General features: G+C 36.0%; 1 protein-coding gene and 1 non-coding gene across 5 annotated transcripts in view; one reads left to right on the plus strand and one right to left on the minus strand.

Moving 5' to 3' along the window:
* Positions 1-717: 717 nt before the first annotated feature.
* On the plus strand, positions 718-822 carry LOC122445636. The gene has a single exon (XR_006270602.1). It is a non-coding gene; the product is annotated as a U6 spliceosomal RNA (small nuclear RNA).
* Positions 823-7,345: 6,523 nt separating this feature from the next.
* TSC22D2 (TSC22 domain family member 2) overlaps positions 7,346-24,225 on the minus strand; it is a 45,518-nt gene continuing 28,638 nt past the window's right edge. For 2 of the 4 annotated variants that reach the window (XM_043474035.1, XM_043474034.1), the window contains 2 exons: positions 9,972-10,023; positions 7,346-9,049 (listed from right to left, as the gene is read on the minus strand). In XM_043474035.1, the coding sequence (XP_043329970.1) occupies positions 8,789-9,049; positions 9,972-10,023 (313 nt within the window). In that variant the 3' untranslated portion in view covers positions 7,346-8,788. Of the gene's footprint in view, positions 9,050-9,971; positions 10,024-24,225 lie in introns of those variants that run through there. The other 2 variants (XR_006270429.1, XR_006270428.1) reach the window with 1 other exon arrangement.

Below are 24,225 nucleotides of genomic sequence, written 5' to 3' on the forward strand. Positions count from 1 at the left end.
GTTGTTGGACAAGCAACTCTGATTTTTAATTTCAAGAGGGAAAGAGGGGAGTGAGGAATCTGTAGATTAAAAGAGACTTAAGAAGCATGCCAACGAGTTGCAACATATGGACATTATTTTGATTCAAATTCAAACAAATGCACTATGAAAAAAATTTAAGATAAACAGGGGAACATAGACATTGACTATTTTTTAATGATATTAAGGAATTATTGTTACTTTTGTAGTGGAATAATAGTATAGTTATTTTTTTTAAAGAAACCTTATATTTTAAAGATGTTTTATTTTAAAAATATATTAAGTGTTATGGTATCTTGAATTTCTTTCAGTATAATCCAGAGGTCCATGGGGGAAATGGGGTGCAAGTATAAATAATTTAAGATTAGATAATGGTTTAAGCTGAATGATAGGTACACAGAAATTCATTATGCTGTTTACTTTTGTATATAATTGAAAATTTCCACAACAAAGTGATAAAATCTGTAAGATAAACCCCTGGAAGAATAGATATGGAATGTATAACTTCCCAACCCTTAGAAGAGATAAAAATGAATAAGAAAACAAAAGGCAAGAAAAGGGAAAAAGTCTGCGTGGCGGGGGAATCTAGAAAACATTTCAAGGAGAAAACACAAAGCAAGATGGCAGAAGCATATGTAAAAGTGCCCGTGACGGTGACAGACGGAGACGGCTAATCAGTCTATTACAGTGTAGACTGGGGTGCTCGCTTCGGCAGCACATACACTAAAAATTGGAGCAATACAGAGATTAGCACGGCCCCTGCACAAGGACGACAGGCAAATTCGTTAAGCGTTCCATATTTTTTACTGAGTGGGAGTAATAAACTTCTTCTTTTTTTTTTTTTTTTTTTAAACTTCTTGTTCTACTAAAAAAAAATATATATATATATATATATATACATATATATATATATATATATATAGAGAGAGAGAGAGAGATATTGGGAAATTCCCTGGGGGTTCAGTGGTTAGGACTCCTCATTTTCACTGCAGAGAGCCCAGATTCAATCCCTAGTCGGGAACTAAGATCCTGCAAGCCAAGCGGGCAGCCTTCCCCCACACCCAAAAGATAGACTGGGTTAAAAAAATTCAACTTTGTATACACACACACACACACACACACACACACACACACACTACAAGAGAAATCCCTACAAAAATGAAAAGGAGGAAAATGAAGAGATAGTAGATAGCTATCGACTAGGCTTAAATAAATGATAAGAAGCTGAAATTAGGTAAAGCAGTTCAATAAGATAAGAATGAAATGCACTGAAAGGAATTAGTAGCAAAGTGACCACTGGTGATCTTGACAAAAATGGTTTGGGGTCCCAGTGGGACCCCAACCAGATTGTGTGTGGCATGCAGTGAATGGGAGAGAAAGAAGCAGAAAGGCAGAAGGACCAGTAAGGGCAAGTGGAGGAGGCACATTCCTAGTTGGGGAAGAGTGGTTACTTATCGTTTGTTTACCCATTTGAGCCTGTGTAAAGACTGATGCCATGAAGCCAGGGGAGAGAGCCAAGGAAAAGAAATAGGAGAGAACTGAGGGGAAAGCAATTGTGGGGAGCAAGGTTGAGGATGATAAGATCCAAAGCACCAGGAGAGACTTTAGCAACAGACAAGAAGAAAACATCTTCTATTTTATTTTATTTCTAATTTATTAATTGGTCCATTACACAAACAATACATGAAAGCATACTCAAAAACATCAAACATTACAGGTAAAGCTGATGCACTCCACCAGACTACTGTGAGCAGTCTAGTGCCCTTCCAGACCTTCTCTGTACATTTTTATAATACACAGTTAGGTACTTAAGATGTACACTATACAGTCTCTGTGTGAATGGGTGTGGTATGTGTTTTAACAACAGTGGTACCATGTGTATTTCATGTATTATCCTTCTATTTTCCCCTAAACTTTTAAAGAACTTAACATTGCATCTTAAGAGATCTTTCCATGTCAGGGCATGAAGGACTCTCAATTCTTTTTCACTGATGCCTAATGATCTATAACATGTACCATGCTCCATTCCCTAGATGCATATTTTGGTTTTTCCAGTTTTATAGTTACAACCAAAGGAACCACCGACATCACTGTAGAAGCTACATTATGAATAAAAGTGTGTAAAGTGTGTTTCATTAAAATTTAATTAGAAATATTGGGTCATAGGGCATATGTGAATTTAAAACTGTAATGGATACCACTTAGTAGTCTTTAGAAGTGGCTGTGCTAATTTACATGCTCACTGGTAAGGTAGGAATCCTGTTTCCTCACACTCTTGATTTATATTTTAAATATTTTGCCAGTTGGATCTGAGACAGTCTCTCGTGTTTCAATGTGCATTCCCCTTATTTGACTAAAGTTGGCCATCTCTTCACAACCTACTTGTAAAACTTGCTTACGTACATTTTCATAGGAATATTTCTAAATATGTGTATGTGACCAAAAAGCGTGAGTCCTGCTGGAATCAATTTTTGTGAATTAAGGATCTAAAATTATTTTTTCCCAAATGGTTATGTTGTTTCAGTACTATTTGCTGAATAACCCATTCTTCCCTTACTGATTTGAAATGTCCCTTTTATCACTTACTCAGTATGTGTGTGTTTCTTTCTGGATTCTCAGCTTTATCAGATTTAATTTTGGTGTTAGGTACCTGAATTATTATTGACTTGGTTCACTGAATGGTAGCTGATTTTGTCAGCTAAGATAATGAATGTGTTGTTTATGAGACAATAGATGATATAATTCATGACACAAGAATTGTTTTTATTTAAATCAATTCTGTAATCTACAAACTTAAGAGTATTAAGAAATGTGTAAACTTCTCTTCCAGACAAGTTCCTTTCTTAGGGGATACCTTGCAGGTTAAATATAGAGATGGAAGGTCTTTTTGCCAGGTCCCCTCTTTCTAGAAGTATTTGATGTTAAAGCTTTTTGGTGATTTAAAGTTGTTTCCTGGTAATGTCAAAGGGCTTCACATGGCATGGCAATACTACTGTTCATTTATAAGAAGGTTGCATTCAACAAATGAAATGAGGTCCACAAATCATGAGATACACTTTGAATAATGTGACGCTCTAGCTTTTACTTTTACATTGGACTATGAACTCCTGAAGTGTTTAAATCATGCCTCATCTTTCTACCCCAACACGTTCCCTTCAGGCTGCAGGCAGTGCCTGACTTGAACTAGAACTGAATTGCATTTCAATAGTGTTCCTATAAAATAAAAAAAACAAAACATTTCTCAAAAAAAAAAAAAAATTTAGGGGCATAACAAAGTTATGCATATTTATTTTTTTCTGTCCATCTGCCACCTGATTCAGTTACATATATTTTGTGAATTTTTATTGTTTTCTTAAGGTAGGAACACTAGAATTAAACACTGACCTGACAGTTCACAACCAAGTGTGAGAAAAATGTCCCCGGGCTGTTCCTGGACTGCATCAGGTATGATCTGTCTCTAGGTACACTGCTTGCCTGCTGAACGACAGCAAGGACTGAGGTCTGGAAAACATTTCTGAATTGCAGTGGGCAAGCATACTTCATGGTTGTTATACAGAAATCTATCAGGCATGCAAAAGAACAAATTAAAAAGGTAAATTCAACTTTTTATGGGAAAGCAAAAGTGTTACATTTGCTGTATTTTAAAATTCAGTTATTTTTATGATCCAAGTTAGCACACCTTTTCCTTCTTTCAGAGGAGTAACTTTGGCTCTCATGGGTAATGCCTTAGTTCATAAACTTCAATGCTCTGTTTAATAGCTCAACTTAAGACATTAGACCTTGGGAAAATTCCCCAAACTATTTAATCTATCAGTTTCCCTGATGAGGAGAAGGAAAGATAAAGCTAACTCACACCATCCAAGAATGTTGAACAAGTTCTATGAGCCAAGTAGATTGTGTCGGTGCAAAATAGCAGCTTCTTACTTTACCATTATCAATCCTGAAAGGCTGTCTTTTATTTTTGATGATTCTGTTAAAAACAAAAAGGACATCTAAGACCTTTAACTTTCTTTGTATAGTGCCCCCCTTAGCATTTTTACTTGTGAACACAACATGTCAGTCCAATTGTAGACTACTAAGGAAATCATTAAGAAGCATTTTTACAAGAATCTCTCTACTGATGAAAGGAATACATGCTTATGAAGAGCTGATCTTACCATAAAAATTCTGTGACCTGCTAGAGAAATAAAGGAAACCAGAATGCATTCTGGAAAGTCAAAAAGGGAAAAAATAGGATGCAAATATACATCTCTAAATAATAAACTATTAGTATTGCTAGAATATAGAAACATGGATTACTAGCCAGGAGGAGGTGGAAGAAAATGTCCAGTTTTACTTAGCCAGGGGCTCATAGGGCAGAAAGGAACCTGAACTGAACTCTGTCAAAGAATGAAAGGCTACAGCCTAGCAGAACCCCTTCTGATTTGGGTTGTCAAATGTCTGCAATGGAGGTAGAACCCATATTATCCTTTCTGGGGAGGAAGAGAGAGCTCTGAGGGACAGACCTTGAATTCATCCTTCTGGGCCACTCTAATCCCTAGTCACTATAAAAGGGCTAAATTTGGCTTACCTTTAGGACTGGATTTACACACAGGCGTTAAAAGACGGCCAAGGCTCATCTAGTCCCCCTACCCTTTACTTAAATTCTTGAAATTCCTTAAACAGGAAACAAAGACTTTCATTTCATAGAGGTATATGGAAGCAAAAGTCTTCCTCAAACTTTCTAAGACTTAGAGTTCTCTCTCATCTTTCCTTGGAGCAAGAGGCACCTGAGGCTGGGAATGGAATGTTCATCATGGAGGCAAAGATGATACAGACAGACTCAGGACCAACCTCCTTCATGAATCTCAGGAGACTGCCTGGGTAATTTTGCCTATCCATCATTTCTTTTACGTAATACTCTTGTCCTTCCTAAATTATCTGTCAGCTTCTAGTTTTGGCCCCCAATGACCTCTTATGTACTGCCGGAATGATTAATTTTCCTGAAATGAAATTCTGATTACAATCCCATTGCTTAAATTCACTAAATCATTCCTGCTTTCCTAACGATGCCAGACTACCCCGGTGAGTGAGGCAGTCAGACTGCCTGCCTCCTAGGAAGCAACAGTTCTGTAGCTACCCAAGCCTCGCTTATACTCTCCTTTGAGCACTGTTTTAGTTTTGTGACCTTCAAGACTCAGGTGTCACCTCTTTTGAGGAAATCTTCCCTAACAAAGCCATCCTTGATGGTGCATAACAGATCTTTATTATTGCCACTGTATCTTTTGGTTTATCTATATCCTTAACAAAACTCTGAATGTTGAGGGGTGGGCTTTGTCCTTTTCAAAAGATTATTAAAGAGAACTGAGTCACATCACAAAGTGCCTGCCACTGAGCTTATAACTTCCCGAAAAAAAGGACTTCATCTTAAAAATGTGCTTCCAAAAAATCCAGTGATATTTTAATTCTGGTTCTACAAGGAAGAATTTTCATGAACTGATATTTTGGTTACTATAATCTTAAGTACATTGCACCCCTTGTCCCCCTTCCAATTTTTTTTTTTTAAAGGTCCAGAAGTGACTAGTGTTTGGAACTTGGAGAAATATCCTCATCTCTGACCCATGACAATGTTTTAATTATCCATCATTGAGGGCTTGATGATAAAGCATTCCTGTCTTTATACTATGCTTAGTTCAGAACATTGGAAATAGAATTGGCAATATCCAGCTTTTTTTGGACAAAAAAATTAGTTAAAATAACCACCTCACAACCCCTTTTTGTGGGGGGTGGTACAGCAAGCTATAAAATCACATTGTAGCTAATTTTTTTGGAGGGGGCAATAAAGTTTGTACACATTGCCATATCAGAAACAAAATGTCCTATGATTTTGCAGTTGGCTAAAGTAAATAAACAGAAAACTTCTGTGGTACCCTGGCCTATGAACATTTCACTGAGAAAATTACAGATGGCATTCAAAGACTGTGCTCCTAAACTGGCATCTTAGTAAATTAATATTCCAGCTATGTGTAGCTGGAGACCCTAAATATCAGAGGTAAAGCTGAAATTTAAAGATTGAATCAACTGGGGGAATGCTTGATGCTGTTTTAAAGTACAGTCTATCTGATGCAGACACGCATGCAGCTTTTGCAGCCTAAGCTGTCCCTGACTCTGGAGTGGGGGACTCACGCGAGCAGGCGTGGATGAACAGGCTTCCTTTCACAGGTCCCAAGGGGAGGCCGGGGAGTTGGGGGGAACCTCAGGCACTACTACAGTTCTGCGTTTTCTGAGCATGGCACCGTTAGGTCGCTTCTCACGCCATTAAGCTGAGAAGTTTGTTAACATTTAAGGCTCGGCACCTTTTTGCCAACGTACGTTTTAGACGCTCACAGGAAGCTTGCCTTTCTACATTAGGTTCTGCTATTGAAAGACAAACGATTTTGTTAAATATTAATTTGTATTTCTTAGATTACTAGAGGTTGAACCCTTAGAAACTGCCATTTATTTCTTCTGTGAACTATTCATGTATTCTACTGATTTTTAAAAAATGTAATAGTAATAATTGCTTTTAATTACCATTTTAAACATATTAATCATTTCGTGACTATTACTTAGCAATTATAGTGCTTTTCTACTCCCAACACCAAAATTGATATTTTCACAAAAATCCCAACCTTTTCTAACACTAGTTTCTCTCCCCCTGTATTAAATATACTGTTCACACTTCAGGGGCACACCCGGCGAGCCTTCTGGTAAACATTCCAACACAGAAGTTTCACTTTCTAGCTCATCTGGGACAGCTCCACTTAGCAACTTACTCCGTATCTTCAGGTTGCTTCTTCAAGCCTAAGCACTTAAGTTCCTTTAGTCATTTCTATTAACATTAAAATTCTGTTTTTTTTTGTGAATATATCCTGCAGCATAACTAGAATATAAAATAATTGGAAGTTCCATGTACACTCTGATTTTATGCATTTAGTTTGTGGCTTAAGTTTTTATTTTAAATAAAGAACATTTATCTTCTTTTAATGCAGAGAGCTAATTATCGATTCTCAATAACTCCTGATTAGCTAGTTGGCTATAGATATAGAGCATGTTAATTTCTACAGGCACCTTTCTGAATTCAAGTAAAAGTTTTGGTAGACAAGGATTTCCTACTTAAATGTCACTGACATATGAATATCGAGTACAAATATTGCTCACTGTTCTTGCATTCTTTAAATTATTTTACCTGGAAGATTTAAGAACCATCCTTAAGTCATTAGTAACAGGTTTTCATTGAAGGAATATTTGGAACTGTGAAAATACAAATCTAATCAAATTAAATTTTGAACACATATAGAGCCAAATATTTCAACAAAACTGCAGTTTAATTTCAGAAAATGTGTTAAAATATATATTTATACATCAATTTCTGACATACACTTAATGTGTTAGTATACACAAAATGATGCTTTCTCTTGAAACTGTATTTATGAAATGTACATTTTAATTTAAATACTCAGTATACACTGCACTTAATCTGCATGTTGCATTTATTAAATACATTAAAATCTGCAATGTAACAAAACGTTTTCTGCATACGAAATTCAAAACACCATTTTAAATGAACAAAAGATGGCTCACTTCATTTTTATTTTTACAACTAGTGTATAATACACTAGCTCAGCTCCACCACACTACCTGTTCGTTCTTTTTTATTTGACATTGTTCACAGACTAGTACATATTACAATAAGAGTGCTGGATAAAAACATGAGGTACGAAAGTGGTTCAAAGATTATAGGTCATGCAGATCATGCTAGACAGCAAAGAAAATTGTGACCGAGAAAACACTAAATAAAAATACATAAAGAATGTGCATTATAAAAAAAAAAAAAAAAACAAAAACAAAACTCCATTACACAGCTTTGCTTCTTTGGTTACAAAGTAGGTTGAACAATTTCACAGCTTCTTATTCCCACCCGAAAAAAGTCATACGAAATGTCAAAAAGCAGAGGAATCGTGGCAATTTCTCTATTAGAAAGTAGAAACAAATGAACAAAGTTTTCTTCATCAAAATAGCCCAATTATTTATTATATCACAATAACTGGTGACTACCTGTACAGTTGCACTATGTCTTCATACTTACACTATACAAAATTTACATTCAAGCTGGGTCTTTACTACTGAAAATAAATACCGAAGGTAAATTGCCATTAGTGTTAGAAATATGCCAGGAGTCTTTTGTTCAATTATTGCCTAAACGTTTTATCTATTAAATGCAATCCTGTCTTTCAATTCCTTTACTGATACTTATAATTATTCAAAAAAATTAAAAAAGTTCTGTGACATTGTTCATGTACATTATGAAAATAGCAGCCCTGTAATAAATAAAACACAAATAAATGAAAACTTATGTAGGCAAATGTTACTGATATTGAAAGAAAAGTGGCTCTTTAGATGAACTGTTATTTATAAAGTGAGAGGAAGGCTCAGGGTAAATCCACGGTAATAGGAAACATGGAGAGCCCCCAAAGCTCTTAGAGACCCCGCTCGTGCGCACCAGGTAAAAGGCAAACTGCCCGCCCTAATGCACACCGCCTGCCCCTCTCCTGGGTACTGGGGACAGAACTGGACACCAAGCGCCGCGTGACATCTCAGAGAGGAAGCTCCTGCAGAATGATTGTCTAATACTGAAAGGGCCGGACACACACCGAAGCATGGCTACTTGCTTTCGTATAAAGTGGAAAGAACACCAGTGGCACACAAGGGTAGATTGCTTTCAGTTTTTCCTTAACGCGGCGAGAAAGCTTTACGCTGAGGAGACATTCGGCTGCTGCGGAGGTGGCGCTGGCTGCGGAGGCTGTGCTATCACTGCTTGCGGCTGGGAAGTGCTACTGGGGCTGGCCTGCTGGGCTGGGAGCTGGGATAACTGATCACTGTTTGACAGAGATTTTAACAGTGCATTTTCTCGTTCAAGTAAAGAGTTTCTCTCAACTAATTCTTTTATTTGTTCCTTTAGAACTTCCACTTCTTCTCTTACTGCATACATCAAATGGCTTTTCACCAGATCCTGTGAAAAACAAAATGAGGAATGTCAAGAAGAGTGAAAGGGGAAGGAGCTGCTATCTGGTTCTCCTTATAAACACAAAAACGATTTTATGCTAATTTCCTGCTCTTGCTTTTTATGTTTCTACTGTTCCTGACCGACCCTGAGGAAGATGGGGTGGAAAAAATCTAGTTCCTAACTGGGGCAGGAGTCCAGAATTTTCTTTTCAAAGTTGAGAGTGATTAAAAAAAAAAAACCAGCTCCTTAAATTGTCAATTAATAAAGCTTGGAATTAAAAAAAAGTTTAAAATCATATACTTAGATGTCAGATGAAGAGAACAAAGGAAATGAAACTAATATTAAACTAGTTATAGTAATGCTTTAAGAAATCAAGTGACCTGAAATTTCCAACTTCAAAATCTTAGGATTAAAAAAAAAAAGCCGACTAATGGCCTTTATTTACAACCTATTTATGATTTTAATAACTTGAATCAAAATATTTTTAAGAATGTGGAGTAAATCTTTAAGAAAAACAGAAAAACTGATAGTAACAGCAGAAATCAGAACCAGAGTCAACAGAAACAGGTCTGTTTATTTAAAGCTGAGTAACACTCTCTGCCCAGTGGACCACCAAGAAGTCCAGGTCTCTAAAGTATTCTTGATGCTGAGATATTTAGGGGATCAAATGCATGTTGATTATATATACCCCCCAAAATGGTCCTTATCAATAGCATAACATGAAACGTAAGATGTTCAAGTAGGAAAAGTATTTACTCCAGTGGTATTTCTAGACTAAAAATTCTCAGTGTTTTAGCATTTTCAACTAAATCTTATTATTGAAAAATATACTTTGGTTATCTTGGTTTAAAGAAATTAGATACTTGTTTTTTAGGACTGATAAAACCCAAGAATGTATGAAATGAGAAGACTATAAATTTTTACTTACCATTGCTTGTTCTATTTTGTTGTCAATGGCTACACCACCTCCCCCAGATGCACTGGAAAAAATCAGAATATTTCATTAAATTATTCTAAAAAAAATGTAAGCTCCCTTCCAACTCTTAAAGTAAATAAAAACATTTGTGTTTTACTTAAAACCAAAATAGTAATTTAAAATAGACTATTAGCCTATTTTCAGAATTTCATACTCAGAGCTCTCACTTTGAAAATGAGGATCTCAGTAAATAGATGACTTCTAAAAATCCTTTGTAGTTTCAATATTTCCAACTTGCCTATGAAATATATACGCTACTTTAAAAATTAACTCCCAGTTCTATTCAGGAGTTCTCAATTCAGTGACCTTAAGATATATTTCAAATGAGCAGTATCTGCTCCACATCTCTTCATTTACTAACTATGTATTCTAATTAACTTTCATGCAAAAATTTCAGTGGTTTCTTATTGCAGTAAATTCAGATGACTACCTCTCTCCTATAGATTTTTATATTTTTAATATCTGGTTTTAAAATTTTAAAAACTGGCTTGTAAAAATGATTCAGAGGGCTTTTGGGCAAACAGTACTTGGAGGGTTGGTTAACAAGGAACTCAACCGTCTGGCAGACCCATATGCTTTGACTGTAGCTTGCTACCTGGCAAAAATCATCAACTAAGGTATGTGGTTTAGACCAATTTTTCCTAGAAACAATTGGAAACAGTCTAGCTGGTAAGTACATCTCAAGTTCAAGTATCATTTTAGCATTTATATGATAATGACACAGAAGGATGAATAATTATCCTCTTTGGCAGTTTATATTTTCCTATGTATATAGCAAGGACCTATATCCTTTTGTTGGTGTTTTTGTAAATTTTAAAGAACAGTTATTAGATTTTCTTGTAAATATAAATCTGATATATTAATCTACTGTATCAATACAGAAAAAGGTCTTTAAATTATTTTTATATAAAACTTTACTGCACACTCTTCATTTAGTATTTAGTGATAAATTTAAGTCCTAATATATCTGAAGACTATTTTACTTTAGATGATGGGGACCTTCAATGTTATATTAGACTGAGGCTCAGAAATATCCTGTCTGATGTAGTGGTACCTTTTATATTGTAATCTAAGTAGATATGGTTACAATCCTGGTTTTGTTACTCACTACCTACATCAGTAAATCATCTATTTAGCTTCCTCAGGCCTCAGTTTCCTCATCTGTAAAATGAAGGGGCTGGTATCTATGCCTCAGTGGCCTTTGAATTTTTTAATCCTCTAAACTCTGAGTCAATGCATGGAAAACACTAAGCTTGTTTATCTGAGCATTAACAATATTAAATACAGCATACTACTTCACTTCCTGCTATTGCTAAGATGAAAAGGAGCTTCTGTATACCTAATAACTGGAAAGGATATATAGATCATTAATATTTATATATATTAGGCTTTAAAGGCTTGTAGAGACTAAGTATGGATTCATGTAACTATAAACTACAGAACTATATAAACTTTAGTGTAAAGTTCAGTTCAGACACCATATGGATAGTCACCAATACTGGCCATAATTTGGCAAAAAAGATGGTAATAGACATTTAGATTAGAATTTGCCTGAGAATCCTGGATTATACTTTTTTATTCTGTATCAAGGGACAACTGAAATCATTTCATGACTTAAATACAATCAATTCTTTTAACATATCAGTTTTAAATAGAATATTGTAAATGCTAACTTTAATATCAGTTTTACATACTAATGAGCAAACAAAAAAAACTAAATGAATCTCAAACTCTTAAAAGATTTCTTCTTATTTTCTGATAATTACAATAAAACCTAGTCAGTTTCCAAACCATTCCCTCAGCTAAGGAACAATAATTAGCATCCTACTCTTTGTTGATAAAATAACCTCCAATCCTGACTTACGTATCTTTTATTGCTACAGAGGAACAGGCTTGCAAAGTGTAAATTAAATAGGATCATACTGAAGGTATGTGCCCTTTAGAAGGTATTATCATTTCAATTTTGTTAAATATTGTACTTTAACAGAATCAGGTCAGTCACAGATACAATTACTATCACTATTCACCTTTGGCCACTTTGAAGGCTGTTACCAAGAATACTATAACCTATTGCAGAGGTTCTCAAACTTTACCATTGCACCAGTCACCTGTATGTCTTATTAAAAAACAGATTGCTGGGTTCCGCCTCAGTTTCAGGTTCAGTAGGTCTGGGACGGGGCCCAGAAACTATGCAGCATTTCTAACAAGTTCTAGGCGATGCTGATTCTGCTGCCTGACAAACCATACTTCTGAGAACCACTGGCTTACAGAGATGAAAGCTAGAAGGGAAATAGTTTTTTAAAAATCTATTTTAAAAATTTCTCAGCCTGGTACACAATACCCTGCACAAGCTTGACCTGTGCCTTCCGCCGTACCCTCTCTGATACTCTGTCTGGCATACTGTGTCTGACACAGCTGTCTGCAGTCTGAGGAATGTATTGTCTGTGTGTATCCTCTCAGGGCCCCAAGGCTTTGCAGAAACTGTTCCCACAGTGGCAAAGGCTCATAATTCCAATTCACCTGGCTTTCTGTGACTTGTTTCTTAAGATGCTCACTGCCATCTCTTCTGGAATGCCTTCTAGTTTTCTAAGGTGAACAGATATTCCATCCCTTTTGTGGTTTCACTAAAATAATCACAAACTTTTTACAGTGCATAACCATGAAATTCTGGCCCCTCTATATACTCACTGTGAATTCTAGGAAATTATTTATTTAACCTTCCTAGACCTCAGCTTTTTTTTTTTTAAAACCTAAAATAAGGATGGTATCTTCAGGATTCTTGCCTGGGAAACCCCATGGACAGAGGAGCCTGGCGAGCTACTGTCCATGGGGTTGCAGAGTCGGAGGTGACTGAGCAAGGAGCAAGGATTATAACCCCAACTCACAGAACTCCACTCCTGTGAGCGTTACGTGCCTTTAAATAATACTGCCACTGTTAGCTCTACCAGACTGAGCCCTCTGAGCGAGGCTCATTATCATCTTCACCTCGGTGAGGAGAACAGTGCTTGGCACATAGGAACTCGGTGTGTGCAGAAAGAGTCAGTATGACAACAGTTCCTGAATATATTAGAAACGATTACTGGTTCATATTAGGAAGCCATTATATTTTTTTGAATTTAAATAAATCAGTAGTTCTCAGTGTTGTGGTCCCTGGACCAGGAGCATCAGCATAATCTGGGAACTTGTTAGAAACACAAATATTCGGGTCCACTCAAACCTACTTTCGAGGTAGGATTCAAAAAATCTATTTTAATAACTCCTCCAGCTGATATGAAAGAAACTAAAGTTTGAGAACCACTGCTTTAAAAATAAAGATACAAAATGGGCTTCCCAAGTGGCTCAGTGGTAAACACTCTGCCTGCAATACAGGAGGCTTGGGTTCAACCCCCTGGACATGGAAATGGGAACACACTCCAGTATTCTTGCCTGGGAAATCCTGTGGACAGAGGAGCCTAGTGGCTCAAAAGAGCTGGACACAGCGACTAAGCAAGCAAGCACCAATATGGGAGTTTTAGATGGAAACAAATAGGGGGGTATTCTATTTGAAGACCCCAGAACATGGGATCAATAAGGGTAATAAGCTGTTTCCTACTGTGTTCAAAGTCTGGGGTTTATGCTCTTATTTTAAAATGAGAATGATTAGCTAGCAGAATGAACACTTTTCTTTTATTTGCTTCCTTGATCTAATGTTACAGTATTAGACCTTGTTTTCTTTCTTATTGCATTCACCACACTATAACTGGGCGATTAATAACCAGTTTCCGAACTTAAGTTCCGTAAGAGAAGGCTTCCTAACACTCTGTAACTATTCTGATAAACTATACAGTGCTACAAAAGGGGATAATTTTCATAAAGAAACTTTCTGTTTACTATGGGTCACTCTTTTAGAATAAAATCATAAGTGGATTAGCATTTATTAGATGAATAAAAAATTGTGGGTACTGAGGGAATGGACAGAAATATAGAACTGTGAGAAAAAACACAAGAATGACTATTACTTTTTTATATAATGAATGTCATTTCTTGGAATTGTGGCTCCCAAAAGAACCAAAAGGAGCTTGATAGTGCTCTAAACAAAGTAAATTACAATCACAATCATAAGAAAAGTAAAACTTAATAATCAGTGTAGGATGGATTTCCACGCTGTTTGTCTTTGGTTTCCCACCACAGATTTGCTCCCCAGGCCTGCTTCCTCTTATCACATTAGATCACCTGCAACCTCACTGAGAAGGCAAGGGGCCAGAGAGGAGACTCTGCTCTGGCTTCACCAGTGTCTCACACCTGCATCCTCCTTAATAGGCTAACTCTCAACCATGCTCTCAGCTCAGTGACTGCAACTCATCCCGTCTTTCCTCTCTAAAAATTAAAACCAGTGAAAGCAAAGTTAGGCTTAACTGGATCTCATATTTAAGAAAAATTCCTTATGAGAAATCAAAATTTTTCTTTATTAATGTGGAGAGAGACATCATGACTACTGTTTAAGATAAAAATAGTGCAAATTTCTTTGCTATTACACTTTGACTACTGTTCTCTTTCTTCTCAATAGAAATGCCATTTAAAAAATTAATCATTCTTTGGCCACACTGTGCAGCATGCACATCTTAGTTCCCCCACTAGGAACTGAACCTGTGACCCCTGTAGTGGAAGAGCATAGTCTAAACCACCTGACTGCCAGGGAAGTCCCACAAATGCTCGTTAACAAAGCAACAAGGGAGAGGAAAGGAAAACAAATGACTTCTCACTTCATGGCAGCACACACACTTTAGTGAGTTCTTACTCCAAGCCTGAGTAATACTCTCATTTTACAGTTGAGGAAACTGAAGCCTAGTAACTTACTCAGACACAACCCTAGGGACAGGATTAAAACCTAATTAATGTCAAAACACATGCTTCTCCTATCACAACATAAGACTGTGAAAGGAAGAAAGAAGCGCTCTATAACAACCTAAAAGAAATGCAGACTTGTGTGCATTGTGAAAAGCACTTAAACTCAGCTGTGAAACCATAAGCATGGATCCAACTATGCTCATAACATGCCATTTATCTTATCTAGCATATTCCTAGAAGAGGTTCAGGTCTGAAAACGAGGTAGGTAGCTTCTAGGAAAAGGCACTTGTTCAGTGATCTTTAGACAACCAGCATAGTTTGATTCTCTACTAAGGTCTAAAATGTTCTTTTGTTAGAAAGTTGAAGGTACCTTAAGACTATATAGATCCATAAGCAGAATATTATTTAAAAAATTACTCTGTTTTACTCAAAGACCCTCCTAATCTTCTCTGTTGAATCACAATACAATTAAAACAGGAATTCCACAAATCACAAAATAAAATGTTGTGTGATAAGAACTTATTTGACTGAATTGGCAATCTCATACACTAAGGTTCAAGCACCCTTACCCAAACCAGGTAAAATCAATTCTTTTTAAACTTAAAAGTAGAAGCTATAGTCTTTCTTGGAGGCCAGTCCTCAGGAATCACATACTGTTTCCAATACGTCATTTACAATCTTCATCCCGTTGCCTGCCCCTCACAATAATCTCTATATCATTAGTGCTAGAAATGCTTTAATTCTAACCTGAATTACACTTAGCCTCCTCTCAAAGAAATGTGTTTTATTTTTAGAAAGTAATTGTTAAGTAGCTGACTGCAAAAGAAGAAATCCAATGAATCTACAAGCTCAGCAAGCTTATCAAGTTTAAAAAAAAACAAAACAACAAAACTATCATCCTTTCTGTAAAAAGAATTTTAAAAATATTTAATTTTATCACAATTAAGAGCAAATAACAATCCTCCTTCCAAAAAAGCCTATGTAGATAAAAATTCATATAGATAGTCTCTGGCTAAATGCAAACCTCTGTGGTTAAGAATAAAACTGTTAGCTTAATTTTATGTTAATTTTGTCTAAGAACTCAAGAACTGTATGTATCCTAATTATTAACCTTAAGTTCTACCAATGTAAAAATAATGTTTAATTTCATGGTTTAAAAAACACAGACAAAAGGCCCCATGGAGATTTTTATTCTCAGTAACACAAAATAAGTGATTTCTGTGGACCATAAAAGCTATTATCAATGCTAAGCAAGCAGGTAAAATGGCTATTCACAAAACTAAACCTTATCAAGTACTCAATCTTACTGTGAAAAAAGCTTTTTACCAAGGAAATATTAAAAACCCAGCTAAATATACAAAGATTGACATTTGTTTTTAGCATCTATAAAAACCTTGCTCATCAATGCCCTTAGCATATTTTATACTCATCTAATTAATTTCAGGTCAAAATCCTGAAATTTTCTTCCAGAAAAGATTATTTAAAAAGAGGAAAAAAGGATACACACTGTGGATTATACCAATGTCAATTTCTGGACTTCAGGTGTTATATGGACTTCAGTCATGCAAAATTTTACCACTGGGGGAGAACTGCATGAAGGGGTACATGAGGCCTCCCCGCACTTCTGTTTTTGGGGACAACTTATCTGTAAGTATTCCAAATAAAAGATTTAAAGGAGATACAAGTACATGATAAAGAATAAATTCAGTGAAAGGAAAGTGAAAGTGAAGTCACTCAGCCATGTCTGACTCTCTGCGACACCATGGGCTATAGCCCACCAGGCTCCTCCATCCATGGGATTCTCCAGGCAAGAGTACTGGAATGGGTTGCCATTTCCTTTCCAGGGGACCTTCCCAACTCGGGGATCGAACCCGGGTCTCCTGCATTGTAGGCAGATGCTTTACCATCTGAGTCACCAGGGAAGTCGAATGAACTCAGTGAGCGCACACAGAAAGGCAAACCATCCGTATAAAGTCCCTCTCCTACCTCAGATTCCCTTTGTCCAGAGTCAACTGTGTCAGTGACCTTAAAAAAGTCCATTTAGGAAGGAATTCTTTACTGTTTTGGAGTGGGAGAGGCCTTTCTAACTATATGCCTCAAAATATATGAAGTACTTCTATAAATCTGTAAGACAAGAAGCCCCAATAGAAAAATGGGTAGAATACACATGAACATTCACAAGACATTAAAAAATAACTCTATATCTCATAGTAAAAATATAGACTAAAACTATAATATGTGATATTATTTCCCTAAACACACTGGTAAACATATTAAAATTCAATGCAAAATTAGTGAGGCTGTGGGAGAATGGGCCTTCTCTTACTGTGCTGGCGAAAAATGGTATAATGGTATAATCCTTACAGAGAGCAGTTTGGCTACATCTAATAAATTGTGCGCATACATACACACTCTCACTCTTCAAGTCAGCAATACTACAAGTGGGTATTTACCCAACAGGTATTTTTACATACATAGGAAAAATGTAGTGGCAAAACTACTCATTACAACGTTGTTCCAAACAGCAAGGTTTCTGACTAGCAGTAGAGAAGGGGCACAGCCATTCATTTAATACTAGCCATTTAGTAAGGGGGAAAAACCCCACAAAGATGCTGTTCTGTGTACTGAGATGGAAACTATATGATGTGTACAGACTATCATTTATGTGAAGAGGGAGATTATGTGTTTGCTTATATATGCGGAGACCGGAAACACACAGATACACAAAGAAAGCGATCTGTCTGCGAAGGCAGGAGCAAGGGGAATAGGGATCGAAGACTACTTTCACGCACTTTGAAGAATACTGAAAAACATTTTCCAAAATGAAAATGACTCATAAAGGAGTTATTACGGTGTGAACTTAAGACATGACCAAAGGCAGACAGGAAACAAGAAAGGAGGAAAGGAGGGAAGAGGACCAACAACCCCACTTGCTTTTGGAACTTTTTCTTTCTGAAAGATTAGGTACTATGTTTAACACAGGAAACTATTAATATACATGATACTTGTGATTTGTAAAATTTACTTCCTTGGCTTAGGGTGAATTAAAATCACTTAAAAACATAACTCCCAGTACCATTATATCTGTTCAAAGTGATGCTGGTAACTAAATAGTAGAAGTCTCTCAGATAAGTAGCTAAGATACAACAGGCTACATAAGCTTACACAGTGTTGCATTAAAAAATGAATTCCAAATAAAGTATTGGTAAGATCTTTTTAAATTTTTTCCAGATTTCTTCACACCTCAAAGTTATGATATTTTGGGGGAATTATTATTTGATAGTAAAATCTGATATAATTATTGACATATTTTTCTTGAGCTACTCTAAGGAAACAAAAACTAGCCAAACTAAAAATATTTTTCTGTTAAAACAGTCAAGATGGAAGATAGAAAAATTTAGTTAGGAGAAAGGAAATCAGCATAGCAATTTTACCATTACAGTCCAAACATTCCAATAAACTAAGAAAGTTTAACATTCTATTACTTCAAGTTAAATACTTAAATGTAATAAGAACATGAAAAATCATACCTACATAAGATAAATGAGCTTATGCACTAACTGTAGTTTCTTATTAGACTAGCATTAGGCAAGGTTTGACACAATGAAAAAGTTATTTCCTCCCTCTGAGTCAGACTGAAAAAAGAAAGGGTGTGGGAAAGGGGTAGGAGGAGGGCAGCCTTCTCCCCAGTGTTGGAGTGCTTACATTTAAAGGAGACTCTCTTGAAAGAGATTTCATTTTACTGTTTACAAAGAAGCAACTGGTAATTTGGTGATGGCGTAATTACAGGGGAGTGAAGGACACATAACTGAGGTGTTTAAGCCTAAATTAAAAATTTGACACTATAGTCCTGGCTAACTTTACTTCCTGGAGACTGGGGAAAACCGTATATGACTGACAATTATCTAGACTGAGATGTACACTGATATCTGAGAGTAAAAAAAGAAGGAGAGAGATTAGGAAGGTATTTTTCCCAACTCATGTTCAGAATAACTAACAAAAACCTATTAACATAGTTATACTGAAAAATAACATAGTGGATATAGTTCCATATATTCATTTTAGATATTCTAAAGCCATTCCCTTAGTCTGCTGGGATAGAAGCTGATAGTTAATCAATATCTAAAAATATCAGAATTTGGTGATTAAAGTACCATATAGGTCAACCTAGTAAAAGTTCTATGGTTTCTGATACTGGTTTTAAGAACTATCTTCCCTACAAAATACAAAACTTCAGTAGAAGAGAAAAATTCAATAAAAATTCTTAATATGAATGAAGACATTACAAACACATAAAAGCTCAAATTTTTCCAGCTGTGTCAGGAAAAGGATAAAGATTAAGAAAAAGACTTCCAGGGAAAGGACTACGTTTAACAGCCATTTTGTAGTTAAGATCAATTCTCCTTTAAATGGTAAACAATATGGCATTCCTTCCCTTTGACTATGAGGAAATAATGACACTGTCACAAACTGAGGAAATTTTCATGGTGTAAATATATGAAAATGAACAAAATTGGAGAAAGAACACGATAAAAAAGAAATCCAAGGGCAATAAAAACAAAAATGTAAAGCTCTTAAGATTTGCATTTCATTTCAGAGGCCAAGAAGCACTGAATAAATTTTTACCTAGCAGTGGGCCTATTATAAAAACAGCCTTTTTATGTAGCTAAATTCATCTACAATTTTTAAAGTAACTTTGAATTCTTCAGCAATCACATACAAATGGGCCAAAGTGTGTGTGGTGGGGGGAGTTGGGGAAGAATGTATCTCTAATGCTAACCTTTACATTATCCCACCTCACCTCCCGCCAACTCCAAATGCCTGCAACTTTTGAACTGAAAAGCCTAAACTCCTTAAGATGCTCCGTGGTTTCCTTTTATTCTCTTTGTTGATACTGCTCCTCACGCTAAATACTCTACCATTCTTTCAGAGCTTTCAGCTCAAACATCTTCTCTTCTGAAAAGCCCTCTGTAGCTCTCCCTACAGTAATATGGTAATATGGTAAGTAATATGGTAAGTCATGCTTCACATTACGCTCGCAGCACTCAGGATACAGGGTGTGTTCTAACAGCTTCACCAGTCTCCTATCACAAAAGCGCTAACCATCTACCATGCGGCTGGCAGACAGTTAATATACAATGCTACAGAACTTAAGACTCAAAAACTGTATACTTCGAATTTGAGTCCTGAATACATGACCTGCTATGCTGACTCCCGGGCCTTTTTCTCCTTAAAGTTGAAACACAAAGTAGCTGTCCTGGATCACCTCCCAATCATTTCCTACACTTCACAGCAAAACTGACTTTCTCCAACATTCCTTGGTATTTAATAAACTTGGGGAACGCTATTATTTTAACCAAACACAAAACAAACAATTGAGGAAACATTCCTTACTCTTATTTCTCATTTTCAATTTGAAACTAAACTTGCTATATGTCCTCGCTAATACTAACAAAATAATCCATATACCTAAATTCAAATACCTTTGGTGGTAACAGGTCATAAATCCTGAACAAACTTCTGCCTCTGATTTCCTAATAGCCAAATCTCAGTAACATTTACCTTTCTAGATGACACTTTTGTAAAAAAATAAAATAAAAATCTAATCTGTCTCCTCTGCACACACACAATACTCAACAAATACTGGGTGAAAGAACATGAAGTTAGACAGTGTTCACCACAGAGAAGACCACTAGATATGGAATTAGCAAATACACATTGCAACTTAGCCTCACCTCAGGTTTACTATGCCCAGAGGCAAGTTACTCTTATTAGGCTTTTTTCCTTCAGCATTTAGTTTTAGAGACTTATGAAACACCCTATCTACTCCAATGTGGTGGTGTGTGTTTGGCTGGGGGGGGGGGGGAGGGAAAAGGGGAGCAGATTCAGTGAGAAGAAAGGATAGTAACATTCAGGACAAGTCTTAAAAAGTCGCCCACGCAAGTAAAGGAGTACAGGGGACAGCTGGACCCTGCAGAATGCTCGGTCACAGGGGTGAAGCGAGGGAAAGTGAAGGTTTTATAACCCAAGCAAGAGAAGCTTTGAGAAATCAGAGGGATGATCAAAGTGAGAGTCACCTATAACAGACACCAAGAAGGACTGCAGTCTTCAGTATGGAGCAACTCAGGAGTGGGGAGATGGTTAATGTGTTGTAAGAAAGATTGTTAAGATTTTTTGAGGGGTGCGGAGTGAGTGGTAAAGAAACTTGCAGATGGAAATGAGACATTTTAAGCTACATTTGGGAATGCTGAATCTAGGATATAGATCACGGTGGAGAAACAAAAGTTGAGAAATAAGGTTACCAGAAATAGGTACGTAGAACTCTATAGAGTAATCTCTGGCGAGAAGTCTAGGTTTGAGAGTTGTCAGGATGTGGCAGGTAGCTCAGACTGTGAGAGATGAGCCTAGTTAAAGAGTGAAGACAAACAGGGCCAGGACACTGGGGAAGACCAGCAGGTGAAAAGTTACAGAAGACGGGCTGGGAAGAAACTGCCCTTTCTTGAGAAAGCTGGTTATTTCTTTCACTGAACAGCCTCATAATTGTCTCTTCTTTCTCAAGCATTCCACATATTAATTTTTTTAAACTAAGCAGCTATTCGTGAACAAATCCTCTCAATCCCATTTCCGCAATGAGGCCTAACCAAACAAGTCAAAATGAGACTATCCCCTTGAATATCAAATGCCAAATACCAGTGAAGAGATCGTAATTGTTGCTTGTCTTACAGCTCATCTCTTCATTTATGCCTGTAGAGATGTCATTTAAACAAGCTTTTATAGAAAAAGCGTAATTCTACGGACAATATATTTGACAAAGTAACACTGTATCAGGTTAACCATTAGGGTTATCTGACTAAAACCCAGCTTTTGTTCCCAGGTTAATAATTAACCTTTCTTTACCATATTTACTTTCCTAATCTGTCCCCAAAGTCCAAGAGTAGTAACAAATAAGAATGGAGGTTTTCAAGGAACTGTTTCAAAATAGGGATAAACCCAGAAGAATAAAAGAAAAAGTATCATGAGGTTTTTAAAGAGACAGTTGCTTCATTATGAATTAGACTAAAGGGACAGCGCCAGGCATGGTCACTACCCTTCAATGGAATGGAGAGAGCACTGTATCAGGCAAAAAAATCTGGTTTATTTTACTTTTAATGTATCAATTAATGTTTTGTATTTGGGATGTTTTTAAAATATAGGTTGGCCTGGGTTTGAGCAAAGAATTAAGTTGCTCATCTTCAACAAATCTAAGAAGAGTACTGTGAAGGCATGCCCTGAAGATTTAAAACTGTCAACGTTATCACTTCACTACCATTTGGCTTAATTGCCTTCTGCTCTCTGCTTCACTCTCGGGGTAAGACAGTTGACTCATTAGCAGCGGCCTAAGCAAAAGGCTGAATTCTCCAAGAGTAATAAAGGGGTTTAAGAACACAGGTTTTAGAATTAGATAAACTCGTTTTAAAATCCCAACTCCACTACTTACTAATGAGGTGCTCTTACCAAGTTAACATACTGAAACCAGTTCGCTCATCTGTAAAATGGGTCCTGGTTTGTACCTACCATAAAGGATTGCTGTAAGGATTATATGAGACTTTTTACGATAGTAGTACTTAAAATTTTTTTGTTCCTTCTATTGTTTGGATCAATTTGGACTTTGACAGTGTTTAAGGTTTACTATCCCAGTGTATCTTGGATTAAAAATGAAGCAGTAAGGTACAAATAAAAATTATGATTAGTATTAACAAACAGCCTTTATGGGCTTTCCCAGAGAAAGAAATAATGCTAGTTATGCTTTAAATCTACTTGATTTCTTTGTACTTCTTTGATTACTTTGTACTCTTTGTTAAAGATTCAATGCAGTCACAAAATATATGCTAATAAAAATTGTTTGACTTAAAAAAAAATTGTTTGACTTGAGATTTAAACTTACATCAATGTTTATGAAGCACAGTAATCCTGTGACATGAACATTAGTAAAATTCTTTGATCTTTGATAGGATCTTAAAGTTTCATTGTTTAGATATAAATAATCTTAACTTACTGTAGGAAACTTTTCCAAAGGCCACTGAGATATAACTTAATCAGCTTAATCCAACATAAAAATTTCCAAAAACCGGTATAACCAAAAATATCTCATGCCCTTCTTTAGTGTTACATGACATTTCAACCATAAATATTACTAAAAACTCAAAAGAGTGAGATCAAGTGTTGTTTTGCTTCTAAACTACATTTCCCTTAGTTGAGAATCACTGCTTTAGAATTACTTAACTCAAAAAGGGATTCTGGAACAATAAAGAAAAGTATAAACTAGCAGTATTATAAAATTTAAAGGGTTACAAGGTTTTCTCACTCATGGAGAAATGTGCTCAAAAATGAACATCAATGGCAAAAAGTTTTAACAGCTAATTACTTTTTCTCATTTCTTCTTTTTAACCTGGGCCCTTGGCAGTGAAAGTGCCATGTCAACCACTGGACCAGCCAGGGACTCCCTGCTTTTTCTCATTTCAACCTAGATCCATGTCCTGAATTATTACAGGCAATAACAATTCCATAAAACAGACATGACTAATGACAGAACTTTATAATAGTTTGTACACATCAATTTATGTAAAATTTTTATGCTGGTTTCTAGATTTTTATGACCTGAAATTTGTTAAATCAATTTAAATTCTAGAGATAATAAAATGAAATGGGATGCTTTACCAACATAATCTTTGCCCTCTTCTTTTCTTGCCAATAGGCCCTATCCCTCTGACTCTTCCATAAATAATTGTTTTTGTTGTCTTCACTCAATGTTCTTCTTCCTTGAATTAAACCTTAAAGGTAGGAACTGTATTCATCTTGAGGGTCTACTTATTACAACACTCTGCATATAATTGATACTGAACATTTAACTGAATAAAACGATGGAATAAAACATATAGTATTTAATATATTATCTAATTATATTTTGTAAGTTCAACATGAACTTATAGCAAGTTGAGCTTACTGTGCTGGGAAAAAGAGTTAAGAAATCAATCAGATACTTAAACTCTTAGAAACTAAAGATATCACAGGAACATAATAAAAAAGAGAAGACTTCATTAGAATTTTTTTCCTCCCTGACAAAGTCAGCTTAAACAAAAAGCCAATAAACTTTCTTCTGATATTCCTTTCATCTGAAAAGGAAGAAAGTGTAACAGTTTCTATATAACATAGGTAACCGAAGTAGAGAAACTTAAGTCTGAAGAAAAGAAAAGTCAGAGCGCTATGGATTTTCAGTTACTTCTGACAAAATTATGCCAGTGAAACTTAGCAGTTCTATGGGGATGATAAAGTCATGGCAGACTTTGTGGAAAATAAAGTTGGACTTTAAAATTTAGTCACAGGGAAGAAGAAAATGAAA

This window comes from Cervus canadensis, chromosome 7 (assembly GCF_019320065.1).
Source record: "Cervus canadensis isolate Bull #8, Minnesota chromosome 7, ASM1932006v1, whole genome shotgun sequence".
NCBI classification, from domain to species: domain Eukaryota; kingdom Metazoa; phylum Chordata; class Mammalia; order Artiodactyla; family Cervidae; genus Cervus; species Cervus canadensis.